General features: G+C 41.4%; 1 protein-coding gene across 1 annotated transcript in view; it reads right to left on the bottom strand.

Moving 5' to 3' along the window:
- The window catches only part of LOC128688886 (uncharacterized), a 44,229-nt gene extending 31,302 nt beyond the window's left edge, over nt 1-12,927 (bottom strand). Inside the window, exons 1-4 of the mRNA XM_053776912.2 lie at nt 8,633-12,927; nt 8,302-8,437; nt 6,927-7,081; nt 2,550-2,652 (exon numbers count right to left, since the gene is read on the bottom strand). Of these exons, the coding sequence (XP_053632887.2) occupies nt 2,557-2,652; nt 6,927-7,081; nt 8,302-8,437; nt 8,633-12,355 (4,110 nt within the window). The 5' untranslated portion in view covers nt 12,356-12,927 and the 3' untranslated portion in view covers nt 2,550-2,556. The remainder of the gene's footprint in view (nt 1-2,549; nt 2,653-6,926; nt 7,082-8,301; nt 8,438-8,632) is intronic.
- Nucleotides 12,928-17,273: the final 4,346 nt, after the last annotated feature.

Here is a 17,273-nt window from a genome sequence, read left to right as displayed (position 1 = left end):
GTGAGAACAGACTGAGTTATAGTCGGGACGTCAGAGCCAAGGACAGCAAAAGGATTAGATGCCGTAGTGGCTATGGGAGGGGTAACAACAGAGGAGGCTGCAGAAGATGGGACCCCAGAAGTGGGGGGATGTTTGGAAACACGAGAATAAGAAACACGGGGTAGTCTCCCTTGGAGGCGGAGATGAGTAACTGCCATAGCATAAGGGAGACCTTCTGCCTCTTTGAGGCAACAGATTTCACGTTCATTTAAGTAGACCTGGCAACGGCGGGAGTACGAAGGGTGAGCTTCATTACAATTAAGGCAAGATGGAGGTTGACTGCAAGATGTATTAGAATGGTCGTCGGCGCCACAGACTGGGCATTCGGCCATAGATCTGCAATATTTCGCTGGGTGACCAAAACGCCAGCAATTTCTACATTGTTGCGGTGTAGGTATCACCTTTCGAACTTGTAACCGATGTCCCGCGACATATACAGAGGACGGGAGTTCTCGGCTGTCAAAAGTTAAACGAGCCACATTGCAAGGGTAACGTCTCCGCCCCCGGGCAGGAAGGACATAAGTGTCTACTTTGAGGATTGGGAGATCCTGGAGTTCCAGCTGTTCAAAAATGTCATTGCCACATGACTGGAAATTCTGTTGGACTATGGTATGGGGCAGAATGACAGTACCACTACAAGAATTGAGAGAAAGATGTTTTTCAATAGTGATAGGAGTAGTATCGATTTTCGAAAGGAGAGAAAGATCATGAGCTTGGGTAGCATTCTGGACAGTGACAATGCGCATACCGCTCTTGAGAGCATGAAAGGAAATATCTCTACCAACATGACGCAGGAGCGCTTTGCCAATACTATGGTCAGAAAGGTAGGCAGAAGAAGAAGTCGGTCTTAAAGTAAAGAATTTAGTCCATTGTGTGGTCCGAAACTGAGCGTGGAGAGGGAGTGCTTGACGTGTCGGTCTTTTCCAAGTAGAATGGGAAGGTAACGAAGGAGCATCATCAGGAGATTGACGTTGGCGTTTAGGAGTAGGACCGGAGTTGGTCCGGGGTGAAATGGGCGGGCGATTCGAAAATTGCCGTACCGTAGAGGGAGAAGCCGGAAGCATAGTCAAAGGAGAGCGGAGTTCAGACAAATTGAAGGAGTCAGTCGAAGCCCCGGTACCTGAAGCGGGTGAGGAAACAGCACTAGCAAGAGGTACAGGGGCATCAGGAGTGTCCGAAGAGTGGTCTAAACACAAGGCAGGGTCAGAATGGGGTGCGGTATCAAGAAGGGGCCCCAGGGGTAGTGGGCTCATGGACTAGGGCTGCCATGGTTAGGTTGCTCCTTTGCTTTTTGTTTTTAAGAAAAGAAAATAAAAATAAAAAAAAGAATAAAAAAGGGGGGAGCGGGGAGGAATAGTTCCCAGGAGGAACGAAAGGGCCGGAAATCTCCCTCCGCGCCCAAGAGGACCTCAGCACTGCTAGTAGCGCAGATGCAGCATGGAACCCGTGCCATACCCTACCCTTCATGCCAGTAAACCAGCAATCCGGGATAGCAACCTCACATCTGCCGAGCTACCTCGGTGGACAAAAGAGAGGGCGGCCGGATATCCGCCACAAAGCATACCTCCTTCGTCCACCACCCCCGGAATCCGAAAGGTGGCTTCCAGAGATACACCCGTCGCCTGAAAGACACCCAAAGCTACTCCGGGATATCGGAGAGGGATCGGGACATCCCCAGGCAATCCAGATTCCACGGCAAACTACGCCACCGCCAAGAACCTCAATGGAATGGGATGGACCCCGGTGTCCTTTCCCCTACCTAGGAACTAGCGCGCCTGTGGGAGAAATCCCAAAGGCCAAAAAGAGGAAGGGCAAAAGGGAGGGGTGGGGAGGAGGAGGAGGAATGGAAAAAGGGGTGGATGGGGAGGATGGGATAGGGGAGGGGAGAATGGGGGGTAATTAGGTTCGGTCTGAGGAAGAAGACCGACAGGGCTAATTCCTCAGACCAAGAGCCTCTTCACCACGCCAAGGAGCCCCCCTTGAAGAGGTGTGTGTGTTTGAACACTGTTTAATTATATAAACTACGATTTTCAGGAAACTCGTGCTGGTTACCAGCTTTTAACAATTTGGTTTACTTATCAACAAACTTATTGTGCTACTGAGCACTTTATAATGAACTGAACTTGAAATTATCTTAAGACTATTTTGAGGGTTACTGGCACCACAGCCTGGTCTCAGACCAGGCTTCCTGGTTGATGACCTAATCAACTGGGCTATGGTGCTAGCCATGCAGTCTAACATATATATCTTACAGCCCAATATACACTAGTTGTGCTTATCAATAAACACTGGTGAGTGCTTATCAATAAACACTGGTGTTACTTAAATGCTGGTGCTATTTATTAACAAAGTGTTGCTACTTAAACTCTGGTTCAACTTCTCAACAAACTCGAGCTGTCATTTGAGAGTCTTATCTGACACTGATGCTGCTTAAGATGCATTTTTTTTTTTGTAAGCTTAGAAAGTGTATAACCTTGTGTAAGAGAAATGTAACATTCTTCTCAACTCACCCTCGTGCTAGCTTGGGTCTTGTATTATCTCTACAGTCTCCATGCCTTCATCATTTCCAATTGTTGGGAACAAACTCGGAGATGATAAGTCTGCTTGCTGTAGCTACGTCAGTAAAATGAGAGAGAAATACCAAACGTTATATACAAGAAAGAGAAAAATAAATAACTTGCACTATTTTCTATAAAAAATTAATTTCCCATATTGTACATGCATTACTATTATATTCAGCAGCAGCACAAAACCCATGGGACTTTAAAGTCTGATACAGGAAAAGAAAATTCAGATCTAATCCCTTGGATCAAGAGTCCTCATTGGCATCAAGGAACCCCCCTCGAGTGGTCTAGTACATGTAAATTTATCTGCCTTCTACTTTTATAGTGGCCTTTGTAGGCACTGTGCATTTTGCATGACTGAATTTTTCAGATGAATTTTGAACTGAGAGACTGTGATGGCTATACAAGTCTGTGAACCAGTTGCAGCAACATCCTGGTTGGCCATACAGTCAACAAAGAAGTCTGGTCTTGAAACTAGTCACAGATATTCAGAACAGTATTTCAACTGCAACAGTAAATATTCTCTAGTGTTATCACTTTAGTTTTTCCAAGTAACTGCCCTGCAGTTGTTAAGGTGTAAGTTGTTACCCCTGTTGGGTGTTGCTTAAGGAGTGGTTGGGAGAACAATTTACAACTAATACATAGTCAAAATAAATCTTAAGATGACATTTCTGTCTGTCCTGGACCAATATCAAGTAACAAATGGTAATTATTCAGGACATACTGAAATGTTTGAAGATTTTTTCTAATGTGTGAGTTGGTTGTGAAGCGGCAGGGGTTACATTATCCATCCCATCCAGTATTTTTAGTACCTAGGTAAGTTATCAACCATATTATATCTTGGAGATAAAAGGCATAAAATACTGACATTGGAAAAATAAACACAAATGCAGTATAATATGATCCTTTATTGACTACGTTTCACCCACATAGTGGTCTTTATCAAGTCACAAACATCTACCTGGGTAAAGAGTATGAATATATATAGTGTGGAGAATGTTGGGTAGGTTGTATTAAGAGACGAACCTGCAAGGTTGTCTCTAATACAACCTACCCAACACTCTCCACTTTATATATACTCATGTATCCTTTATCCAGGTAGATCTGTTTGTGACTTGATAAAGCCCACTGTGTCGGTGAAATGTAATCAATAAAGGATCACATTATATTGCATTTGTATTTATTTTTCCAATGTGTCAGTATTTTATGCCTTTTATCTCCAAGATATAATATGGTTGATTATATACCTCGATACTAAAAATATTTGTTGGACAAGTTACCAGACCTGCAGTGCTTTGCCTATTCTGATGTGGCTTGTGTGCAGAATTAACCCTTTCAAGGTTTCCAACGTACTAGTATGGCTTATGCACCAGGGTTATTGACATACTAGTACGCCTAAATTTTAGCGCCTTCAAATCTAGTGAGAGAAAGCTGGTAGGCCTACATATGAAAGAATGGGTCTATGTGGTCAGTGTGCACAGTATAAAAAAAATCCTGCAGCACACAGTGCATAATGAGAAAAATAAAAAACTCCGACCGTGTTTTTGGTTTAAAACAGCGACTTTGCAGTGTATTCTCGTATGGGATTTATGGTTGTATTTTAGTTTTCCTGGTCTCATTTTATAGAATGGAAGACATATTACAGAAATTGAGATGATTTTGATTGGTTTCATAATGAAAAGTACCTTGAAATTGAGCTCAAAGTAGTAGAAATGTTCGATTTTTACCAAATTTCAAAAGTAAACAAATCATGCCAAGTGTCCAATACACGTCAACTGGTGAGTCTAATATTCTTTCACAAGTATGCTGATATTATTTATACCATTTCTACACTAATGCAGTAGTTTGCATAACAGTAAATCTTTTATTTTTTGTGAGAATAAAAATTCAAAGCGAAAAGCAAAAGAGATGTAAGAGGGGCTGGGGACGTGACTAATGAACAGAGAAAATGTTATTTTAGTGACAGGAATGTCTGTCTTGTTTATTCTGGACCCTATTTGGAAATTGGCATCTTCTAAAAATTTGTGTGAAATTGGATAGTTGAATCGGTAAATGGGTGGTTTCTTGTACTCATTCGATGGAAAAAATGGAGTTCTAGTGAAATAGATATGATTTTTGTCGACTAGTACACTGGAATTGGCCGAAAATAAGGTTCGAAGTGGGTGAAATCGCCAATGCGTAAACATCGTCGAGACCGCTAACTTCGTGAGAGCATAATTCTGTAAGTTTTCCATCAAATTTCGTACTTTTGGTGTCATTATGATCGAGAAAAGATTCTCTATCATTCCATAAGAAAAAATAATTTTTTTTCTCCAAAAAATTTTTGACCCTGAGAACAAGTTTAGGAGAGGGCCTCTCAACCCTGAAAGGGTTAATATAGTAGTCAATGAGAGGACATACGAGTTATAATGGTAAATGACAGTTTTCTATCACCTGTATTTAAAGGTAAATAAAATTATTCCTTGACTTTGGTTTAATTTTTCCACAATTGCTTGCTGCGTTGCTTTTAATGAAGACTGGTACACATATCATTTCTTTTGTTTTGTTTGATTTTAATGTAATGTTGCTCATATGCACAGGGATACATTTCTTAGTAATAAATTGCATTTGCCAGTCTATTTACTGATCATTTATGTACTTAGTGTAGATCACTTTGCATGAAAGTACCGCAATGTCTTCTTTACTCTTCACCTTTCTATTAATTTTGGTATTCGTATTTAACATCATCCACAAATTTGATTACATATAATGAAAAGTTTTTATTATGTACAGTAGATCACAATCATGGATAGTCCCAGAATAAATATTTTTGGCACTAGGCAGTAAGATCCTATGACACTACTGTGTGATGTACCTTTGTTTTTATAGTGGAAAGCCTAGCATTTCTTGTGACATGATAGAAAAATTCATCAGGCTTTGTGGGGAGTATTGACAAGCCTGTCCACTTTAGTGACAACTTGGTATGTCCAAGTAATAAGAATATATAGGATCCAGTAATCTGATGAAAATGTATAATAAAAATTTACGTAAATACAAAAAGAAATCCAGTCTGATATTTAAGTTTTAATTTCAAGGCTCTTAACAAGAGGTGGTGTAAGTGCTACAACCCCTGAAAACTTTAAAATAAGGCTAAATACTATAAGATAAACATCATGAGCTTAGCTCTGCTCCTGTAGCTACTAATAGGTAATCACATTCATTAGATGATCATCAGTGTGAACGTTGTAATGAATGGTTTGAAAAATTGACAAGTTGAAGATTGAGACACTTGTGCAACACATGGGAATCTTTATTCAGGAAACGTTTCGCCACACAGTGGCTTCATCAGTCCAATACAAAGTAGAAATGCATAAGGAGAGGAGGAGTTTGAGGTAATCAGTCCCTCAGCCTGGAGTCGATGTGTTCAGTCCATCAATCTTGTAGAATGTACAGCATAGGGCCGTAGACATGGCTTATATACTCTAGTGAGGTGAGGCGAAGCAGGAGGAGGTGGGGTCATAGTGGTACCATCCACTAGTTGAAGTAGGTCTTCGTCCAAAGGTTGGACAAGTGTTGAAGAATTCTTTGTAACAAGATCCCATGATGCTGCAGTGTCTGACAGTTGTAATGAATGGTTTGAAAAACTGACACGTTGAAGATTGAGACACTTATGCAACACATGGGAATCTTTATTCAGGAAACGTTTCGCCACACAGTGGCTTCATCAGTCCAATACAAAGTAGAAATGGGTAAGGAGAGAAGGAGTTTGAGGTAATGACTCCAGGCTGAGGGACTGATTACCTCAAACTCCTCCTCTCCTTGCGCATTTCTACTTTGTATTGGATTGATGAAGCCACTGTGTGGCGAAACGTTTCCTGAATAAAGATTCCCATGTGTTGCATGAGTGTCTCAATCTTCAACTTGTCAGTTTTTCAAACCATTCATTACAACTGTCAGACACTGCAGCATCATGGGATCTTGTTACAAAGAATTCTTCAACACTTGTCCAACCTTTGGACGAAGACCTACTTCGACTAGTGGATGGTACCACTATGACCCCACCTCCTCCTGCTTCGCCTTACCTCTCTACAGTATATAAGCCACATCTATGGCCCTATGCTGTACATTCTACAAGACTGAGGGATTGATTACCTCAAACTCCTCCTCTCCTTACACATTTCTACTTTGTATTGGACTGATGAAGCCACTGTGTGGCAAAACGTTTCCTGAATAAAGATTCCCATGTGTTACATAAGTGTCTCAATCTTCATTGTGAACGTTACTTTGTAATTGTTTTAACAGACTATATCTCGATTAAAAAAACACATGTAATATAATACATACTAGAATATTTGTAGCAGCCCCAGGAACACTGAATTTCTTACACCAACAGGTCAGCAAGGATTTAAGGGTAGCAGGTGGTGGTTGGTCCCGTCCCCCAATCCATACACGAGATACTCCCCAGACGCTTGTCCCAATCTCGTATTCTGCCTCTATACCTATACAGCAATATACAATAATTTCTATAGGTAACAAGGTAAGAATTCAGAGCAACTTTATCAAAATAAACAAGTGAGGCAACAGGATTCAATCTGGAGAGACTTCAACAATCACAAGATATTAAAAACAAATTCTTTGATTTTTTCAGTAAGTAACAGAGTTTCAGCATGTCTGAAATTTCTTAAGACTTTCATAGTGACTGGTCAATGTAAATGTGAAAATTAGTCATTAATAGAAAAAATAAATAAGAGTATTTGTAACTGTGAGGCTTTAGCACCATTAGGCCTCCCTGTGGCTGCACCACTTAACAAGACAAATAAGAAATGGAAAGTAAAGAATATTGGATGTAAATGTAAAGCATATTAGAAAGTAACAATATACATTAATTAAGAAACACTGTTTACTCTAAAAACACTGGCATTTACACATTTATCCATACAAAGCTATTCAAACCAAGTATCATGTCTTAAAAGTCAAGAATGAGTGCTTGCCTAACTGCTTGCAGGAATCAAGCTTCACCACATAGGCCCTGTCTCTTTAATCATTAATTGATTAGTGATGCATCCCCAATTGTATTTATATTTGAATTAGTGAATGGAGTTTACTTTTACCACTTCTTACCCTTGTGCTGTGCATTTGCATGTACTTAAAGTGTGTTCCCTTATCCTAGTCCTCCTCTCAAATATTCTGTCTCTCATCATCATACCATGGACAAAATAAAATAAAAGCCAGAGCTTATTATCTTTTACCAATAGTATAATAAATATGATAGTTGTCTCAGCAGAAGACACTGAAAAGCTTATTTGCAAATATCAACACATTTTTCCACTGTGCAATAAAGACATCATTATGTTCAATAGTGACAACTTCCAGCTGCTTCAATACAGAAAGAATGAAAAATTTAATATAAATACAAGAAAATGTAGTCATATCTTGTTAGTGAGCAGAGGAAACAAGGAACATATTGGCAGATGGCATAATGTTTAGAGAGACAAAGCCACTGTAGTTATGGCCAGGGAAAAAAAAAGGATAAACAACTTTCAAAACAAGGTAATGCCACTCTTCAAAGCACTCTTGTTTACAGTACTGTTTTTGTGGTCAATCTCCTTTCTGGGCAGTAGATATATCCATGCTAGAAAATAGAAAACATTTGCTGTTCATACAAAATCAGGAGTGAGTGAGTGAGTATGTCATGAAGACAAAGAGTACTATACAATACCTATAGTGAGAACATGCCAGAGTTCCACACAGTGCAGACGTAGCCCATACAGGTAACAGTTGTCCCGAGGGAAGTAAAGGGTACCCCTTTCTGTCTGTATTTGACCAAGTAGTGGATGAAGATCTGTAATTTTCCCCTAGAAGATACATTAAAATTATATTAAATTAAGATGTACATGCCAAATAACATTTTAAATTTTTTCAGTACTTTAATCATGACACACATTGAACTAAACAAGGACTAAATATTTCATAAGTGAAAAATTGATCATGGTTAAGTATCCACATTAAGAAAATGACATACAATAATATACTGTAGTTGTATACTGTACCTTGTAAATGGATTTTGATTCTCTCAATGAAGTAATTTCAGTGGTAATATTTTTTTCAGGCAAGGGTTTATTCTTCTTACCTCTACTTCTGCATCTTTTTCTCTTTGTGCTAGCCTGTTGCTCAGACTCTCCAATGAGATTGCCAGTACTACCAGCTACTGGTCTTGTTTCACTACTGAGACTGCTGGTGCTACTGGTTTGTGGCCTTGCTTCAGTATAGAGGCTACTGGTGCTATTGGTTTGTGGCCTTCTTTGACTACTGAGGCTGCTGGTGCTACTGATCTGTGGTCTCACTTCACTGCTGGTCTGTGACCTCCCTTGACTACTGAGGCTGCTGGGGCTACTGGCCTGAGGCCTGAGCTGACTAGTTAGGCTGTGGGTACTCTTTGTTTGTGGCCACATTCCACTGCCAAGGTTGTCCTTGCTAATGGAATGTTGGTGTTTATCTTTGGACACTGGATAAAAAGTTGGCTTTTTTCCTTGCCACGCTAAAGTCGCTATAAACTCAGGCTGTCCCTTCTTCATTTTGCACAGGGAACGTTTCTGAACAATACAATTCCAAAAATATAAAGACAGCTGTCCTAGCTGTTCCCTGCTAACTCTCTGTCCATCTTTATACATGGAAGAGATACTAACTTCAGCTTCTCCCATGCCATTTTCCAAAAACTTGCTATATATTTTAAGAATTCCAGTGGTTTGGTTGACTTTAATAATTTTACAGCTGGTTTCGAGTATTTCGTCCTTGTGAGGAGCATTTTGTTTATGTATTTTTGAAGACTGGGATTCAGTCTTACCTTTCCACAGCACAAATGGTTTAGATTTCCAAGTCTTGACAATATTCTCTGCATCAAGAGGTTTTTTACCTGCCCAACCCACAACTGCCACATGCTTGATATTATATCCATAGAGCTCCATGGAAATATTGGCCTCATAAATTATTGCACCAATATTTGAAAACTTTTTCAGCATACTTTTAATATTTCTTGAATCAGAAACTCTCTCCTCATTTATAAAAAGGTCTTTATTTTGAAGCAGTATAAATTTTCCTGTTGCTCTGAGTATAACAGCAGCTGTTTCAACTTCCACTAATGAGCATGTTAAATACTCTAATTCTCGTTGGTTAGCAACCTTGGGATTGTTGTCATTACTTGGTAATGTAACTTTATTTGTAAGTTTGCTGATGCTATTTGGCTGTGATCCCACTTTATTAGTAAGGGTGCAGATATTAGTGTTCTGTGGTTTCTTTTGACTTGTAAGGTTGCCAGTAATACTGTTGTCTGGCTTGACTGAGTTACTAGTGCTTTTAGTCTGTGGCTTCACTAAAGTACAGATTTTGTTTGTGTTACTGGAGTTGCAAGGCCGGGTTTCTTTTATTTGTGAGGAGTAAGAATTTGGTTTTTTCCCCTGCCAAGCTAGAGTTACTACAAACTCGGATTGTTTATCCCTTTCTTTACATAGAGAACCTTGCTGAACTAGACAGTGCCACAAGTTATCTGAGGGTAAGGATTTAAGCTGTTTTTTTGTAACTGGAAATCCATCTATAAACAAGTTGGAGATATTAATCACCATCTTTCTAGTACCACCTTCTAGATATTTGCTACGTACCACAAGTATGGCAGTGTCCAGCACAATTTCAATAATGCAACAGCTAGCATCAAATATTTTTTCTTTTGTTGAATCATTTCCTTGTATACCTGGAGACAATGAGTTATGATTATTTTTGAGTAAAAGGTTTTGAGGGTTCCAATTTCTTATGATGTTATGCGTGTCAGGGGGTTTTTTGCCTGCCCAAGCTAAAACTGCCACATGTTGAACTGTATAACCCCAGATATCTATGGGCCTATCAACTTCATAAAATACTGTTCCAACAGTCTGAAATTTCTTCAGCTCACTTTTTAAATCTATGGGTTTGGTAATTTTCACCTGGTTAAAGAAAATGTTTTCCTTGGTGGCCAGTACGAACTTCCCTGCAGCTCTTAAGATAACCATATCACCTCGAACTTCGGCCACTGAGCATGTCAAACAATCCAATGTGGGTTGTGTAGCAAGTGCTCCATGTTTGACATAATTTTGTAACTCCTGCTGATTACTGAGGTTAGTGGCACTGCTGGTCTGTGGTCTTAGTTTATTGCAAAGACTGCTGGTGCTACCAGTTTGTGATCTCCACTGACTACTGAGGCTGCTGGTGCTACTGGTTTGTGGTCTCACTTTATTATCAAGGCTGGTAGTGCTGCTGGTCTGTGGTCTTGCTTGATTATTGAGGCTGGTGGTATTACTGGTCTGTGGTTTCACTTTGCTATTAAGGCTAGTGGTGCTACTTATTTGTGGTGTCACTTGATTATTAAGATTGCTGGTAAGTGGTTTCACTTGACTAGCAAGGCTGGTAGTGCTTTTGGGCTGTGGTCTCACATGACTATTGGAGTTATTAATTTTAACTCTCTCAATTTTTTCATCCTGTGTATGGTTGGCATTAATAAGTTCATTAGATTCTACATTTTTGTGCACTACTTCTTTTTTAAAGTTTCCCTCTATGTTTGCCAGATTTTCATTAATTTCATCCATTGCTATCTGAAGAGCTTTATGGTTACTTTTTTCATTAATACGACCACATGAATTATCCACCATACACAATGAAGATGAATGAGATTTTATCATCAAGACAGTCCATTTGGCATCTTCACTGTCATGCTCTTGTTTTAGTATATGTGCTTTTAAATTTCCTTTGCAGGTTAAAGATGGACTCTGGCCTTTAACTATACTATATAATTGGTCTCTTGTGAATGGCAACCATTGTTTGATTCCATCAATACTGAATGTTAGTTTGCCTACATTTTTTGAGATGCTTGGCACAGAATCCACATCACAATATAGTGTATACATACACTTAGACTGTATATAAAGGCCATGAGATTTTCGTCTGTAAGTTTTTCTTTGTTCAAGATTCATGGGCAATGCATTTATGGGTGGCCTTTGTCCAGTCCACAGACACGTGCATACATATTTCAGAGTACCAGCTTCATCTCCTTGTAATAATTTAAACACAGTTGCATACACAGGACTAGAATTATCTTTGTGCAAATGCATCATCTTTGACTTATTTCCATCCACAAAAATAACATCATCACAAACTTCTACATTAACTACATTATCATCAAACTTGACTCTGATATCTCTATCATTTGTGCTCAGTGAACTTAAGTCACAAATTAAACCTCGCCCATCAATGAACATATATGAATGCTCGTCATTTGTATCGACACAAACTGTAGGTTTTCTCTCTATCCAGATGACCAATGCTTGTAAAATTTCCGAGTTGGGAGAAGTAATAGCGTCAAAATGAATTCTAGTGCCATCTGGTACCTCTGATAGTGGAATGGGATTCTCCCCTCTCCATAATATTCTGCAAGTGTATCTTTGATTCCCTAGTACTTGTAAGCCCACATAGACTAGTACAAAGGCTCCTTCCAACTCTGCCAAGATCCATCGATTTCCCAGCACAGTGCATAGCTGCCCAGAGTGCCCATAGAGACAAGTAGATCGGTAGCAACATGGGTAGGGGTTTCTACAAGAGCTATGCATTCCTAAATCAGACTTTTCAAAGAAAGTTTCATCCTTTTGCTTATTTTCCACCACCTCATACTTAGTGGTTTCTTTTCCACTGTCAGCTAACAAAGTCTGTAGAGCTTCTAGAGTCTGCTTTGGGTCTAATGTGTGTGGTGTCATCTGTCTGTCTGATGATGTTGGACGAGTATGTTCCGAAGACAGTGCAGTCAGAAGGGTGTCTAGTGGTAGTGTGTCCACTGCTGCTGGTGGTAGTGGTAATGTGTTCACTGTTGCTGGCAGTGGTAGTAGTGTGTCCACTGCTGGTGGTGGTGGTAGTAGTGTGTCCACTGCTGGTAGTGGTGGTGGTGGTAATAGTGTGTCCACTGCTGGTGGTGGTGGTGGTAACAGTGTGTCCACTGCTGGTGGTGGTAATAGTGTGTCCACTGCTGGTGGTGGTAATAGTGTGTCCAATGCTGGTGGTGGTGGTAGTAGTGTGTCCACTGCTGGTGGTGGTGGTAGTAGTGTGTCTACTGCTGGTGGTGGTGGTAGTAGTGTGTCCACTGCTGGTGGTGGTGGTAGCAGTGTGTCCACTGCTGGTGGTGGTGGTGGTAGTGTGTCCACTGCTGGTGGTGGTGGTAGTAGTGTGTCCACTGCTGGTGGTGGTGGTAGTAGTGTGTCCACTGCTGGTGGTAGTAGTGTGTCCACTGCTGGTGGTGGTAGTGTGTCCACTGGTGGTGGTAGTGTATCCCCTGCTGGTGGTGGTGGTGGTGGTGGTGGTGGTAGTGTATCCCCTGCTGGTGGTGGTGGTAGTGTATCCCCTGCTGGTGGTGGTGGTAGTGTATTCCCTGCTGGTGGTGGTGGTAGTGTATCCCCTGCTGGTGGTGGTGGTGGTAGTGTATCACCTGCTGGTGGTGGTGGTAGTGTTTCCCCTCCTGGTGGTGGTAGTGTTTTCCCTCCTGGTGGTGGTGGTAGTGTTTTCCCTCCTGGTGGTGGTGGTAGTGTTTTCCCTCCTGGTGGTGGTGGTGGTGGTAGTGTTTTCCCTCCTGGTGGTGGTGGTGGTGGTGGTGGTGGTAGTGTTTTCCCTCCTGGTGGTGGTGGTGGTGGTAGTGTTTCCCCTCCTGGTGGTGGTAGTGTTTCCCCTCCTGATGGTGGTGGTGGTAGTGTTTCCCCTCCTGATGGTGGTGGTGGTAGTGTTTCCCCTCCTGGTGGTGGTGGTGGTAATGTTTGCCCTCCTGGTGGTTGTAGTGTTTTCCCTCCTGGTAGGGGTGGTAGTGTTTCCCCTCTTGGTGGTGGTAGTGTTTCCCCTCCTGGTGGTGGTGGTGGTAGTGTTTCCCCTCCTGGTGGTGGTGGTGGTAGTGTTTCCCCTCCTGGTGGTGGTGGTGGTAGTGTTTCCCCTCCTGGTGGTGGTAGTGTTTCCCCTCCTGGTGGTGGTAGTGTTTCCCTTGCTGGTGGTGTCTCCCCTGCTGCTGCAGGTAGTGTGTCTGCTGCTACTGGCACTGTCGACTGTGTATTTGATAATAGATGAGTCTGTGCTAAAGAGATTGTGGTCTGAGGCATATTTGGTGGCAGTGTGTCCAATACTGGTGGTGGTGGTAATGTTTCTGTCATTTGTCTATCTGACAATGTTTGCTGAGTCTGTGTTGGTGGTCGGTTCTGATGTGTGGGTGACAGTGGTGTTCTCAGTTGTGTATCTGCCGTTGCTGGTAGTGGTGGTGTCAACTGTGAGTCTACTGCCACCAGTGGTGGTATCTGCTGTGTGTTTGTTAGTGATGTTTGTAGTGATTCTGTTGCTGCTGATGGCAGTGGTAGTATCAGCTCTAAGTCTGCTGCTGCTGCTGATGGTAGAGTTAGCTGCATGTCTTCTGGTGTTGGTGGTATCATCTGGGTATCTTCTGCTGCTGCTGGGAGTGGTGATATCAGTTGTTTGTGTAACAGTGATGGGGGTGGCATTGTCAGCTGTATATCTAGTGGTGGTGGTCTCAGTTGTGTGTTTGGTGGTGATAGTGTTGTGAGCTGTATGTGTGCTGCTGCTGATGTTGAAGTTTTTACCTGTGCACTGGGTGATGACTTTTGCTGGGTTTCTAGGGGTGATAATGAGGGTGTCAGCTGTTTGTCTGGTGATGACAGTGAGGTCAGATATACATTTCCTGGTGATGGTGTCAGGTTCCGGTCTGCAGGTGATGATGGTTGTGGCGTCAGATACAAATCTCCTGGTGGCAGGATCTGCTGTGCTGACGGTGTTATTGCTTTTATCTGTGTGTCTGGTAGAGTTTGTGCTGAGTTTGTCACTGATAGGAGCGGCGACACTGTGAGGCAAATGTCTAGTGTTTGTGATGTCATCCTGCTTTTATCTAGTGATTGTGATGAAACTGTGTATGAGTTTGGTGGCTGTGATGCCATCCTGTGAGAGTCTGCTGGTTGCGATATCCTGTTTATGTCTGGTAAATGTAATGTCATTTTGTCTTTGTCTGGTTGTGATGTTATCCTGTGTGCGTCTGGTGTTTGTGATGTCACTCTGTGCTGTGACGACATGTGTGCGTCATGTGGGCCTGGTGTTATCCTGCTAGTGCGTGATGACAATGATGTTGCTGGCTGAACGTCCAGAGATACTGTCACTTGTGCATCTGATGATGTTGGTTTAAGCAGTGACAAAGTTGTCTTGGAGGAGGATTGTGTGGATATTGGCATTTCAGGTAGCGAGGCAAGATACCACTCTTTCTGGGTTATCTCTGCTTGCTCTGTATTACCACCCGTTGAACACCTGGGGTTTTCCGGGAAATGATAATCCAAAGATCCATAATAACTTTGACCTTGAGTGCAACTGACAGGCACATTTTGCTTGTATGCCGAGCCTGCTGTAGATTCATCATGTCCCTGCGACACAGACGGTAAGAGTGTAGTATCCTCTCCCACCTGGAACTGATTAGTATGTTCAAGCAGGGTAGCTCCGGCTGGGTCACTACAGGTCTTGTTTACCACTTCTGCCGTACCATGTTGCTGCTCACCGGGTCCACGGCTTACCAGGCCACGAATCCATTTGAACATGGCCACTGGAGGTATTGAGAACACATTTTATTACTGCAGCACCATAAAAGCCTACCTCTAGAATTTACCTGTTATAGATTATGACATTAAAGTAGTGACTGGAAACATTCATTAAAGACAAAATTAGCTTGCACAGCACGTTTATATAAATTACTTAAAAAAAATCTGCTGTGCAGGCGAAAAGTCTCAATAATTCCCAATAACTGCTATTGTTGCTTGCACTCGTGTCACGATTTCACGAGATAAGTGCATCTCTGATTAGCCATATATGGAACAATATAATAGCTGCTCTCAAACACTACCCCACCTTCCTCATATCCAACATATGTAAATCGCCACAAGACATTAGAAAGATATCATTTTATCTCAAAGATATAACTTCAGTACATAACTTTATACCAGCAATACTTGATACTGACTAGCACAGAAAGTTTACTGACAATAGAGAAATTGATGAATGGGTCTTTTTTTCTACAAAAAAAAAGAAAGATGAGAAAAAGCCTTTGCAATGTGCATTGTCCTATTAAAACTAAACAGATCATAGCAAAACAGACTAAACAGCCCATGGCTAACAAATAACAGTTCAGATTAAGATTAATAGCTAAGGAACAAACCTAAAACTACATCAGTACTTACCAATTTAATAATAAGGTCTAAACAACTAAAGAAAAATAAACACATAAGCAGTATAATGTGATCTTTTGGAAATAAATGGTATAAAATACCGACACAATGGCAATATAAACACAAATGCAGTATAATGTGATCCTTTATTGACTACGTTTCGCCCACACAGTGGGCGAAACGTAGTCAATAAAGGATCACATTATACTGCATTTGTGTTTATATTGCCATGTGATCTTTTATTGACAACATTTCGCCCACGCTGTGGGCTTTATCAAGTCACAAACAGATCTACCTGGGTGAAATGTACATGAGTATAGGATGGAGTCAGGTGCAGAATGCCGGGTAGTTTGGATCTGTTGAGGACTTGAACGGGACTGGCGGGTGCTTATGTAGTTACGTGGGATAACGATGAAGAAGTTTCTTGGCAAGGGGTTCAGCTGTGTTATAGAAGCCGTTTTTTTGGTTGAAGTTGTTGGATATACAGATAAGTGATGATTCCAGGATTCTGCAGTTTACCTGGAGACCTGGAGAGAGTTCCGGGGGTCAACGCCCCCGCGGCCCGGTCTGTGACCAGGCCTCATGGTGGATCAGAGCCTGATCAACCAGGCTGTTGCTGCTGGCTGGCAGTATTGAGTGTTTTCTTCTCTGGTGATAAGTCTTGCGTCTCTGTAGTTATTAATGGTTGTGTGAAATTCGGTGCTGAACACAGGCATTCACAGGCAACACCGAAATTCACACAACTATTTAATCAACCACAGAAACGCAAGACTTATCGCCAAAGAAAACACTCAATACCGCAGAATCCTGGAATCATCACTTATCTGTATATCCAACAACTTCAACCAAAACAACTGCTTCTATAACACAGCTGAATCCCTTGCCAAGAAACTTCTTCATCGTTATTCTGGAAATAAATGGTATAAAATACCGACACAATGGAAATATAAACACATATGCAGTATAATGTGATCCTTTATTGACAACGTTTCGCCCAACACAGTGGGCTTTTTCAAGTTTGTGACTTGAAAAAGCCCACTATGTGGGCGAAACGTTGTCAATAAAGGATCACATTATACTGCATATGTGTTTATATTTCCATCGTTATTCTACATAACTACATAAGCACCCGCCAGTCCCGTTCAAGTCCTCAACAGATCCAACCTATGAACATTAAAATGGTATAAAATACCGACAGATTGTTAGGTAAGACACATATGCAACAGTTAGGTATCTTTATTTTGAAACGTTTCGCCTACACAGTAGGCTTCTTCAGTCGAGTACAGAAAAGTTGATAGAAGCAGAAGATACTTGAAGACGATGTAATCAGTCCATCACCCTTAAAGTTTTGAGGTGGTCAGTCCCTCAGTCTGGAGAAGAGCATTGTTCCGTTGTCTGAAACAATATGAAGTTGAAGTGACAGAATCGG

Source organism: Cherax quadricarinatus, chromosome 16 (genome assembly GCF_038502225.1).
Source record: "Cherax quadricarinatus isolate ZL_2023a chromosome 16, ASM3850222v1, whole genome shotgun sequence".
Lineage (NCBI taxonomy): Eukaryota > Metazoa > Arthropoda > Malacostraca > Decapoda > Parastacidae > Cherax > Cherax quadricarinatus.
The sequence above is the reverse complement of the archived record's forward strand: the minus strand, read 5'-3'. Positions and strand labels throughout refer to the sequence as shown.